Genomic DNA, 12,645 nt, shown 5'->3' on the forward strand with positions numbered 1-12,645 from the left:
TGCTGGAATGGCCTTGGGTTGTAGGAGATGTCCTGGAAAGGGCAGCTGCTGTGAGAGCTCTCTTAGCTCCACCCACATCACAGGGTGTCTGTTGTGGGGGAAGAAGATAAAGGTGATTGTATGCTGCTCTTAGACTCTGATTCAGAGAGAAGCGCGGGGTATAAATCTGCAGTCTTCTTCTTCAATACAATGCTATATCAATTTTTAAAAAAAAAAACACTGAAACCACTCATATTAAGTGCAGAGAAGGTGTGGTTTGATCATGATGATAGGTCAGTCTTTAAAAAGTTGGCTGGGGATGGGGTAGGAGAGGACAGGGCAAAGAAAACCAAAAGAAACATAATGCATAAGGGAAAAGGCAACTTAAAAACAGCTTCTGGGAGAAGACCCCAAGGTCTTAGGAAGAGGTCATTCATATCACCTATTACAGTGTTTCCCATTTGCAGGGTCATGACCCGGTACTGGGCCATGGAAGTCTCACTACCAGGTCACAAGAAAAGCCCAAGCTAGCCCTGCCCCCAGCAAAGCATAACTTCTGCTCTGCTTTTTTCCTTCCCTTATCTTTCTGTTGTGCAGAGAAAAGCTAGCCTTGAAGATTGACACAGGCTGCAAAACCTGCTCTCCATTTGGCTTCCTTCCTTCCCCCGTCTCTCTGTTGTGCAGAGAAAAGCTAGCCTTGAAGACTGACGCAGGCTGCAAAGCCTGAGCTCTGTTTGGCTTCTCTCCCCCATCTCTCCATTGTGCAAAGAGGAGCTGGGCTGCCTCTCCTTCCTTCTCCCCCCTCCCAGTGTTTGAGAGAAAAGCTGGCATCCACTTGCACTTTAGACCCATGAAGTGTTCTTCAAGGTATGAGCTTTCCTGTGCCTTGCAGTATGTTCTTTTGGGAAGATTTCTCCGGGAAGCCTGGGTGGCAAAGAAGGACGCGTGTGTTTTTTTCCAGCCAGGAGGGACGGGGAGTGGGCTTTTTTTTTTACCAAATGACCCCTGGGTAGAATTGTTGCTGGCTGAGGTCATCTGATGGTCAGGAAGGCTTTTTTTTCTTTGCCCCCCCTTCTTTCTTTCCCTGCAAGTGATGCTCTGTCTATATTCTTGGTGCTGGGAGTGGGGGGGAAGCAACAGTGGGAGGACTTCTAGTGCCCTGGCCCCACTGGCAGACATTCTGGAAGTGACATTACAGGAAAACGTGGAGTTTTGGTTCAGTGTGCCCCAGAAGTGACATCACTTGGCGCTTGACACCACAAGAAATGAAATAATTCCTGTCTCCCGGCTCCACCCCCAAAGTCTCCTGGCTCCACCTCCAAATTTTAGTGGGTCACAAAGGAGAAGAGTAAAAATAACTGGGCCACGGGAAAGAAAAGTTTGGGAAACCCTGCCCTAATGCTGGATTTTAAATTGAGGAATAAGGAGGCAAACTGACAGAAACAAGACAGTTTGCTTTTTTAAACTGAATAAGAACAAAGTTGATTCTAAGCAACAATGAAAACAAAACACAAATCTGAGGTAAATGTTAACACTTAACAAGGAATTGTGGGATGTTAACTTTTATACAGCGCATACACCAGGAAAAATAGTGCCTCAGGCAGACTTGCAACTTAAAATACAGTACTCTGCAGTCACTAAGTTACATAGTAGACCTAGCAAATGCTGCTGGCCTAGTGTTCATACCTCAGTTTAAAAGGCAGGGGAACTTAAGCAAAGATCTTTAATTTGTACTGCTGTTAAACAGAGTCTTCTCTCTCACTCCTAGCTTCTAAACTCAATAAACCTGACTAAACCTCCCATTGCCAAGTCATAACTCTTTCCCAATATTTATTTATTTACTTACTTGTTTCATATATTTTCTCCCCAATGGGGCCCCACAGTGGTTTACATTATTTTTTCCCCCTCCATTTTATGTTAACAACCCTGGGAGTGTGTAACTGGCTGGTTCCCCAGCAAGTGTCCATAGCAGAGTGTCTGAGTCTCTCAGATCCTAGTATGACACTCTAAACCACTAAACTACAATGGCATAGTACACTGCACTTATTGGCTGGATGGGACAGGCCGGTGCTGCTCTCATTGGTTTGTGCATTGCTGCGATACATTTATATGCTCTACCTGCCACAGTAGCAGGGTTGCCAGGTCCGACACAGGAAATATCTGGGGACTCTGGGGTTGGAGCCAGGAGCAAGGTTGTGACAAGCATGATTGAACTCTTAAGGGAGTTCTGGCCATCATGTTTAAAGGGACCATGCTCCTTTTAAATGCCTTCCCTTCATTGGAAATAATGGAGGATGGGAGCATCTTCTCTTGGGGCTCAGAGAATGGTCTAATCTTTTTGAAACTTGGATGTTTTTCTTTACTAGAGGCACCAGATGCTATGCTGGAAGTTTGGTGCCTTTTTTTCAAAAGAACAGCTCCCTGAGCCCCAGAGACCCACAGACTGATTCTCCATTATACCTTACGGGTCCAGTCTCCATAGGGTATAATGGAGTGCCCAGTGGACATTCAAACCCCCCTCCCCACTTTCTGATAACTCTGATGAGGGGGGAGGGCCTCCAAACCAAGAGATCCCCCAACTGGTTCTGGCAGCTCTACACAATAGCCTAAACTTCCTGCTCACTGGCAGGGATTTCTGAACTCCCCCTCCCATGGAAGGGGTGCCATCAAGGGTGACTGCAAAGTAAATGGGTTCTCTCTGTGTAATGCAACATGTCTTGACACTTGCATATTCACATGAAGGCTAGTTAAACAAGCTTCCCACCCTTTAAGATATTTCTCTGTGCTTTTCTTGTCCCTGCTAGCACAGATCTTTTATTGGACCACTTGTGTAAAGGAGTAGTTCATTTAAATCCCATTTTAAAAAAATTAAGACTATAATATATGACCACCAATCAACTGACAATGACGAAGTCTCATGTGTGTTAGAAAATAAAATATCATTTAAAATGTTTATGGAACTCCCTCTAAAAAAAAGTTCATCTAGGCTGGGCTGGTAGGATTTTTCATAAAATGATTAAAACACCAAACTATTTAAGCTCATGGACTAGGCATGGCAGATTTTTTTGGTTGTTTGTTTGCTTTATTCTGGCTTTACTGTACTGTTTAGTAAGCTATCTTGAGGGTCTTTGCAGCAGACAGATGAGATATGAATTTTAAAATATTTTCCCAAATGACAGTGCTCTATATTTGCATTGTAGATGAATCTGTTGACCCTATCATTTTGTCTATAGCACAGAATTGCACTACGATAATATGTATACCAACAACCATAATTTGACACATTCAATGTTTTCCGCTGTTTGGTGACTGAAGGGTAATTCACATGACCCTTTCAGAATGGTAGGATGTGGCTGCCAGATTTGTGGTTAACCATGAATCCACATGGACACAATTGTAAGATTGTTTCAGCATATGTTGAGATTCCTTGCCAGCCGGTGAGTAAATTTTCTCTCTCAGTTTATTACAAATTGGCCAAAAAACGCTGATTGTATGGTGATTCAACCAGATAGTATTAATCAACACAGATTCAAAGCTCACATCATACTCTTTGTAACTGTAAGGTTATGTAACTTTGTCCTTTGCCTGCTACTGTGCAACATATTTTCTTTTCTGAATGGTTTGATAACCAGTTGTCCTAGTGACTTATAGTGCACCCCTAAGAACACATTCCTGGGAGTAAGTAATCATGAATAGAATTGAGTAGGCCTGTTTAGGATTGTTCTCTTGGTCTTGCTCTTTCCTTGTCTCTACAGGAAAGGTAAGAACCTCAGGAGTGAAAAGTCCAAAAGCTGAGGAAACATGGGTAGAGTGAAGAGAAACAGACAACAAGAGGTGAAGGTATTTCAGAGTATGTGAATGAGGAGAATATGAGTAAGAGACTGGCAACAAGTCAACAAGACATATGTATATATACTTCTGCTATCATTACAGCCAGGGCTATTTTTGAACTGGAACGCACCGGAACACTGTTCCGGCTGGCCCAGACAGCGTTCTGGCTGACTAAGCCAGAGTTCCGGCTTGGCTTCCCGGCTGGCTGGCAGGACTCCAGGGTGCAGCGCGCCTGCACAGAGGCCTCCCGACGTCGCATGCGCCGGCGGGACTCCGGGGGCCCAGCCACACCTGCGTGAGGGCTTTTTGACGTCACGTGCACCAGCAGGATTCTGGAGGCCCAGCCACACCTGCGCAGAGGCCTTCTGATGTCGCGTGCACCAGCGGGACTTCAGGGGCCCAGCTGCGCCTGCGCAGGGGCCTTCTGACGTTGCGCAAGTTGACGGGACTGCAGGGGCCCAGCCACGCCTGCGCGGGGGCTTCCCAACGTCACACACACTGGTGGGACTCCGGAACCCCAACTGAGCAGTGGCCTCCCAACATTGTCTGCGCTGGAAGGACTCTGGGGGCCCAGTTGTGCTTGTGCTTGGGTCCCCCAACATCGTGTGTGCTGGCAGGGCTCAGGGGGCTTCTGGAGAGTTAGCAGTTTTTCAGGTGAGTTGCTCCCGTCTCCTTCCTTCCTTCCTTCCTTCCTTCCTTCCTTCCTTCCTTCCTTCCTTCCTTTCTTTCTTTCTTTCTTTCTTTCTTTCTTTCTTTCTTTCTTTCTTTCTTTCTTTCTTTCTTTCCTACACCAGGGGTGGCCAAACTTGTTGAATGGTAAGAGCCACATAGAATAAATGTCAGATGTTTGAGAGCTGCAAGACATGAACTTCAGATGTTTGAGAGCCGGAAGACAAGAAGGCAAATAGGTAGGGAGGAGGGAGAGGTGGAAAAAGGCAACTTTAAATGCATTCTCCAAGTCACCAGCTGCCTTGGCTTGGAGAAGTGATTTAAAGAGACAAATGCCTTCTCCAAGCTGGCTAACGGGGCAGTGGGGGCTTCCAGAGCTACACAATATGAAAAAGCCACAAGTGGCTCCTGAGCCACAGTTTGGCCACCCCTGCTCTAGGACCATTTTTTCTGAGCTGAGACAAAAATGTGTGAACTGGAGGCTAAAAATCTGTGAGCTAGATCATGCTAAGTCAGCTTAGAGAGAACACAGTTCCAAGTGCTATTAATTCACCAGCTCATCTACTCATGCATTCTGTATGCTTGATCTTCCTTGAGAACTGTACCACTTGTTTTTCTTCTTTTTCCTACCTGCCCTTGGACACACCTTGGGCTTGACACCTAGGCTCAACTCATAGCAACCTGACAAGTGATGAGCATGAACCAGGCAAGTGCAGTTTGTTTCATTTTGCGGTTTGTGGGACGGTTTGTGAACCGTAAGCCATCATGTCATGCAGTTTGTTATGTAGTCGAACAGACCCCTGGTATGTTAAAGATGCCAGACATGCAGGGAATCTCTGGCTGACTCTCCTATACCTGCCCTCCAAGTTTGGCGAGGAATGGACTTAGGAGGCCTAAGTTACATCCCCCCAGAGAAGGCACCCCCAGGAAAGTGTTTTCTGGGGAAATGACAGGCAAAGGTTCAGAAGAGTATAAAACAGACCCTGAGCAAGCTAGTGGCATCACTCGCAGGGGACCTCCCTATGATCCTCCTCTACTTGCCTTCCAAGATATATATAGATTAGGGGTGGCCAAACTTGCTAAACAGAAGAGCCACATTAAAAAATGTCAAATGTTTGAGAGCCACAAGACATGGATTTTAGATGTTTGAGGGAGGGAAGGATGGAAAATGGTGGAGGGAGGGAGAGGTAGAAAAAAAGCAACTTTAACTTGAAATGCATTCTCCAAGCCGCCAGCTGGCTTGGCTTGGAGAAGTGATTTAAAGAGAGAAATGCCTTCTCTAAGGCAGCCACTGGGGTGATACTTCAAGAGTCACACAATATGTGTGAAAGAGCCACATGTGGCTCCTGAAGCACAGTTTGGCCACCCCTGCACTACACCATGCTGGCTCTTGTGATCGAATAGTGTATTGGAATTTGATTTTTTTTTCTGGGATGGCTATATATTTCTGGACTTTTTTCAATGCTAAATATCTTTTTTGAGGTGTGGTGACCAAGAAGAAGAAGAAGAAGATATTGGATTTCTATCCCGCCGTCCACTCCGAAGAGTCTCAGAGCGGCTCACAATCTCCTTTACCTTCCTCCCTCACAACAGACACCCTGTGAGGTGGGTGGGGCTGGAGAGGGTTCTCACAGCAGCTGCCCTTTCAAGGACAACCTCTGCCAGAGCTATGGCGGACCCAAGGCCATGCTAGCAGGTGCAAGTGGAGGAGTGGGGAATCAAACCCGGTTCTCCCAGATAAGAGTCCGCACACTTAACCATTACACCAAACTGGCTCTCCAAGAATTGTACACAGAATTGACCAGAATTGTACACAGTACAGTACACAGTATACAATACAATTCTGGTTACCACACCTGAAAAAGATATAATAGCACTTTTGGTGATGTCAGAGGTGTGGCCTAGTATACAAATGAAGGTGATGTCAGAGGTGTGGCTTAGTATGCAAATGATGGTGATGTCAGGGGTGTGGCCTAGTATGCAAATGATGGTGATGTTAGAGGTGTGGTCTCGCATACTAATGAGTTCCTGCTGGGCTTTTTCTACAAAAACCCCCCTGATTACAGCTGTGTTTATAGTGTAATGTTTGGTCTACATAAACAGCAAAATGAGGTGGTAGAATGGTATTGAGAGGTTGAATGTCTATATTATTTCAAAATGTGCAAGGAAGGATTATATCTGAAAACTCACCTATGGAAAAATCCCCTCCAAAGCAGGTAACAGCACTGTGGGAAACAAGCTGGAATCAAACCTTTCTCCCTGATCTGTTTGTAGGATCAGGGCTTTTTTTGTAGCAGGAACTCCTTTGCATATTAGGCCACACACCCTGCTGATGTAGCCAATCCTCCAAGAGCCTACAGGGCTCTTAGTACAGGGCCTATTGTAAGCTCTTGGGGGATTGGCTATATCAGGGGGTGCAGCCTAATATGCAAAGAAGTTCCTGCTACAAAAAAGCCCTGCATTTACATGGCTACTGAAAAATAATATTCCCCACCTGCAACCTGAAGTGGTTTAGTCTACCACCTCAGGATTCTACCACATAATTCTGTTGCATATTGTAGAACAAGCCAAGCCAATTAAGGACATTATTTTTAAAAGTGCTTTTTAATAATCAGTTCTATGAAGAAAGGAGCTGCTAGTAACTTCTTCAACTATTATAGCACAGATATCCTGCTCTTGCCCCCAGGGTGGTATTGTATATGGTCCCTCCCTCATTTTATCCTCACTAACGTTTGGTGAGGTAGGCTAGGTTAAAAGAATAAGAGAGCAAGAGGGAAAGAGAGATTTCCTCAAGTGGATGTGTGAATCTAGGTTTCTACACTCCTGTCCAACAGTTTATCTATTGCATCACAGTGTGTTTTTGTTCTTACAGCCTTTCCATGTGTACTGTTGCCTCAGAAATAGAGAACTATTCTTCACATTATTCCTCCATACACTAGCAGGCCTGTCCCATTTCAGCTAGTATACAAAAATGTACTGCCAACTGTGGGTGTATGTTGAACTTTCTAACCACCATTCTATTCTCTGAGGCAATAAGGATGATTTTGTAAACAACGTTGCCCACAAACCAAACATAAACGGATGGAATAAGATATTCAGCAAAAATGGGCACATACCCCCTCATAGGAAATTACATGCTATTCTAGATGTTTAGGCCATGTACCAATTTTTATTTCTAAAATGAGAGTATATACACAGAGGGAGGTATTATATATACCTGGTTATAGTTAAACTCCAGTCCAGCTGACCAAAAGAATAAAGCAACTACAGATATTTCAAATACATGTTTACTTTTGGCTAGAGATGGTAAAAAGAGATCTTGGCCCATACTACACATCACTTTGTGTCCACATGTAATGGGAACCCCTTTTCTACTGCAAAATGTTCTTGATAACCCTTCCCCTGGCAAGTCCTCTTCCCCTTGACACTGATGGAGGTAAAATAATGCTATTTTAAAAATTACATTTGTATCCCAATCTTTTCCTTCCAGGAGCAACATACCTGGTTCTCTTCTTCTCACAACAATTCTCCAAGGAAGGATTGAGAAAGAGGGGATTGTGTGTGAGAGAAAGAGGAGTTCAAGTCACTAAGTGAATTTTGTGGCTGACCAGGAGTCTGAACCCAGGTCTTCCCAGTTCTTGTTCAACATTTAAAACAGTGCACCTGAGTAATTTTAAAAAGCACTGACATGGCAGCTCTGGTGGTGGTGGTGGAAGGGGAACAGATGGACCAGTAAAGTGTTAAATCCCCTTTTCTATCCCCCCTCCAATCCTTTCTGTAGTGAAAAATGCCCCCTCTGGGAGGCACTCTACAGTTAAGAGAGTTTGTCTAGTTAACATTTCATGCAGCTGTGCCATAAGATGAACTTTGTACCTAACTACACCATTCCACGAATACATTGTTCTAGAATGTCATATACTTGCAATTCCATTCCACCTAATTGGCTTTCAGGACACAAGATATAGCAGTGCTATCGCCACATAAGCTCATTAGGCATGTCTGATTCCAACCTAAATATTGTTGAACAGCTGCATGGCAGGACAGTTGGGCATTCACTAGGTGCAGTTTTTTTCTGTTACTGCAGCCAACCTGTTGAACTTCTGCCAACACTTAAAGAAAAGCTTCCTCACAAATGACTTTTGGCAAACCTGTCTTCAGACTTCCTGATTTAAAGGAAGCATCTCTCTCTCTCTCTCCAGAAGAGGAGATTGTATAGAAAATTTTACCTGATGTCTTAGAATGGGGGCAATAAGTTAAAGAAAGTACTTTCAAAGTGTGTGGAACTATAATTAAAATTCTAAGACCCTCTCTGTCCCCTTGCACTTCATTTCAGAGAACTTGTTATTTTCACTTCAGAGAACTTTCATATTCCCACTGAGGTAAAAGTCAAGTCAACATCTTACGTTTAGTTGCCAAGAGCTGAGATTTATGTTGGCCTCGAACAAGCCGGCAGGTGGACCCATCTCCATTGCAGATCCCACAGTTATCTTCCTTCACAGTGCTTCCCAGCTGGTGATCACAGCCAACAATCTGACAAAAGAGAAGGATATGCAGTTCAAATTGAGCACCTCCGGACTGTTGGATCCATCTCTGTGGTTACTTCCCGCCAATTTCCCCCCCTCACATTGTCCCCAGAGGGCCATAAAGCATCTTAGCAATGAGGGGGGAGCAAACGAATCTGCCCCTGACAGTTCCATGTGTACTTAAGAGCAAACTACTTATAAAGTAGCTGAAAAAGATAGAAAAAAACTTTTTTTTTAATGGGGTATCAAATATAAGAATGAGAATGAAGCCTAGGACCAACAGAATAGATGCAAACTCTGTGCACTGTTATGTGTATATTATTTCAGAATTAATGTCAGTGGGACACAATGCACTTGAAATGTTGTATAAAATTGCCTGCCTATATGAGTAGGCAAACAGATACATATGACCTGTAGCTTTAGAATTCTGCTGCAGAACTGGTGAAATGCCTACCTGCTACATCTGTCGGAATAACATGTGGAGTTACATATACATGACCATCACCCCATTCTGTGTATTGCAAGCCAGACCGAGAGAACATTCATGATGTGACACAACAGGGAGGTCATATTGAAAACAAAGAGCAGAGAGTCAGGAAATCTGAATTTCATTTCTAGTTCTCCACAGGCACTGGAGAGCTGTTGGGCAGAGTAGTTTCTTCCAAAATGTACACAACTTTGAGTATTCAGATAAAAACCAATACATATAGCTTGATATACAAAACAGGTTAAGTTAAAAGTACCTGGAGACATACAGATGTAGTCACATGTAAGTCCATGTGCACACAAACATGTACAGTTTGAAGACCAAGCAGAGGCCTAAACTAGTGAAGTATTTCAGAAATTCAGCTCAGGACACAAAGAATCCCAAAAAGTCAATAAGAATCAAATATGTCTTAGCCTGAGCAGCGAGAAATAAAATTTGTGGATTGAAGTCCAATAGCTCCTTAGAGACCTACAAGATTTTTGGGGAATAAGCCTTTGAGAGCCAAAGCTGTCTTTGTCAGAAACTTTGTGATAAAACTGTTTTGGTTTCTGCCCCCAGACTGAAAGGATTTTCACCAAAATGCAATGTAAATGGGAGCAGTTTAGAATTAACACCTTATAGTACCAACAATTTAATGCATTCCAAATAAATAAATTGTAATTTTCTTTTCAAATGGGGTAATCTGAGTGAGACAGGAACTGAGTCAAATAAGGGGATAATTTTTATTTATTTATTTATTTGTTCTTTCGTTCGTTCGTTCGTTCATTCATTCATTCATTCATTCATTCATTCAATCAATTTATATCTCGCCCTCCCCACCAAGGCAAGCTCAGGGCGGCTCACAACATAAAATTTAACAATTTGCTTAATAAATAGTAAAATACATTAAATAATTTACAAAAATTAAAACAGTAACACAGAGAAACAGTCAATCAGTTTGGTGCTATGTTTTATGTTTTCTAGCGGCAATCACTTCCTAAAATGTTATCTTCAAACCCTGATACACATGCTCATTTTCAGACTCAGTATTTTTGAAAATATAGTACATAGTTGTAAAACTGCAAGCTACCATTGCCAAGGTTTAGGGCTGCAGCAAGTTCTTAAACAAGAGATTGCATCTGTTTCTTTATCAGCTATGCCTTCTCCTGTCCTCCTCTTCCAGTTCTGTTTGTAGTGTGACATTCCAGCATGTGGGAGTGGAGGATAGTTGATGGTCCTGGATAAAGACAAGATAACTCATGGCTGCATTTTTTTTTTAACCACTGTGGATCTGTTAAAGAAACAGAAACAACTTCTGGAATGTTTCCTGGCTACTTATAGTTATATTCCCTTGCTTAGGGATCTGTATACAATTATCAATCACCTAGATTTGGAAGAGAGAGGCTGTGATTTATGCATGCATAAGGGATATGTAGAACATGGATTTTTTATTCTGGTATCAGAATGAGTTCTTTCACATGGCGACTGTTTGCAAGTGGATTCTGCTATTCTTACACAGTAAAAATCCAGTTGCAAACCACATTATTCAGTATGTGTGAATGCATCCAATCTGAGTGCAAATTTGTAGACCGTGTCATGCAGTTACAACAGAGAGAATCTGCAATAGGTACATTCTGAGTATGTTCCATCAAAGCTGCTCACAGCTTAAGAACATGAGCACAGCATCTATGAAACAGCAAAAAGTAATGGCTAAGTGGAAAGCACTTAACTACCAAAAGACTATTTTCATTTAGAAATGAAAAGCAAATTACTTGGAGGTTGGAGAGAAAGGGTATGAGTTGTGGTGCTATGTTATCAAACCCAAATGTGGTTATTAAAGTTGGTAGTAACCGATGGATTTGCCAGGACTCATGAATAAATTTTCTGGACTGTATGGTTGCAGGGAAAAAAAAATCATGTCTCAAACACCAGAAGGCAAATAAAATGAAACCATATGTTTTTTAAATAAATTGATTGGTTTTTAATATCTGTGGTCGACACCCGTAAATCTGAAGTTTAAATTTTGTTGCTTCTGTGAGTTTAAAATAAAACACAGAGGGCCAGAATTTAACTTACATTTTAACAGGTAAAGAGAGGAATGTTTGTCAAATGTGTTCATTTTAAAAAGCCACATGTGCCTACATGAACTTATATCACTCTTTACAGTGCTTTCTATTGACGCTGGTATCATCTTGAAGGACTGTTCTTGCAGCTGGATTTTACCTCAATCAGAATTTGAACCAAGTTTGATGGAACTTATTAAGTCTGTGGGAATTTCACATGGTTCATAAAATCTGCATCAGGAATTTGATGGAATTTCTTAAGGGCGGTTCAGGAGGTGGGTTTCACCCAACTCTCCTGCTACCAATTTTGAATTTAAGGAAATTTAAAGATTAATTCGGCATATCCTTTTTGGATTAAAGATCTGCAGGAAATTTAAAGGGGAAAATTAACATGAATAAAAGAATGGATTTGATCTATTCAATTCCCCTCCACCACCCAATGTTGCCTAATTTGCACTACTACCACCCCCATCCCACATGGCTTTTGTCCATGCAGGTCCGCTAATCCCCAGCACAACAGAAAAGAGGAAGAAGACGAAGAAAAGGGACTGAATTTATACCCAGCCCTTCACTACCCAAAAGAGTCTCAGAATGGCTTAAAGTCTCCTTCTATTCCCTTCCTCACAAAATACACTCTGTGAGGTAGGTGGAGCTGAGAGAGCTCTAACAGAAACTGCTCTTGAGAGGACAGCTCTATGAGAACTTGTGACTCAAGGTCACATCAGCAGGTGTATGTGGAAGACTGGGGAATCAAACCTGGTTCTCCCAGATAAGAGTCCACACACTTAACCACTACATCAAACTGGCTCTCTTCTTCCTGGGACCCCTCCTACCTTCAGAGTCTCATTCAAAATGTGTTTCAAGAGGCCTATTCCTACTGAGATCAATAAATTCTCTTTCCTAGAAGTTCTATGACAACAACTAGCTGGAATGACATAACTGTTATAATATTTTTGTTTTCAGATATTGCACTGGGTGAAGAATGTATAAATTAAATTTATTTATTATTTATTTATTACTTTAATTTTCTATCCTGCCCTCACTGCAAGTGGACTCAGGGCGGCTAAGTCCGTTTAAAACAGTTTAAATACAATTTAAAGCAATAAAGCAACAA

The 12,645-nt window shown here is 42.5% G+C and overlaps 1 protein-coding gene across 2 annotated transcripts in view; it reads right to left on the reverse strand.

Moving 5' to 3' along the window:
- The window catches only part of ADAMTSL1 (ADAMTS like 1), a 703,777-nt gene that overhangs the window by 238,672 nt on the left and 452,460 nt on the right, over positions 1-12,645 (reverse strand). For both annotated transcript variants that reach the window (XM_060237245.1, XM_060237246.1), the window contains one exon: positions 8,883-9,009. In XM_060237245.1, the coding sequence (XP_060093228.1) occupies positions 8,883-9,009 (127 nt within the window). The remainder of the gene's footprint in view (positions 1-8,882; positions 9,010-12,645) is intronic.

This window comes from Heteronotia binoei, chromosome 4 (genome assembly GCF_032191835.1).
Source record: "Heteronotia binoei isolate CCM8104 ecotype False Entrance Well chromosome 4, APGP_CSIRO_Hbin_v1, whole genome shotgun sequence".
Classification (NCBI taxonomy): Eukaryota; Metazoa; Chordata; class Lepidosauria; order Squamata; family Gekkonidae; genus Heteronotia; species Heteronotia binoei.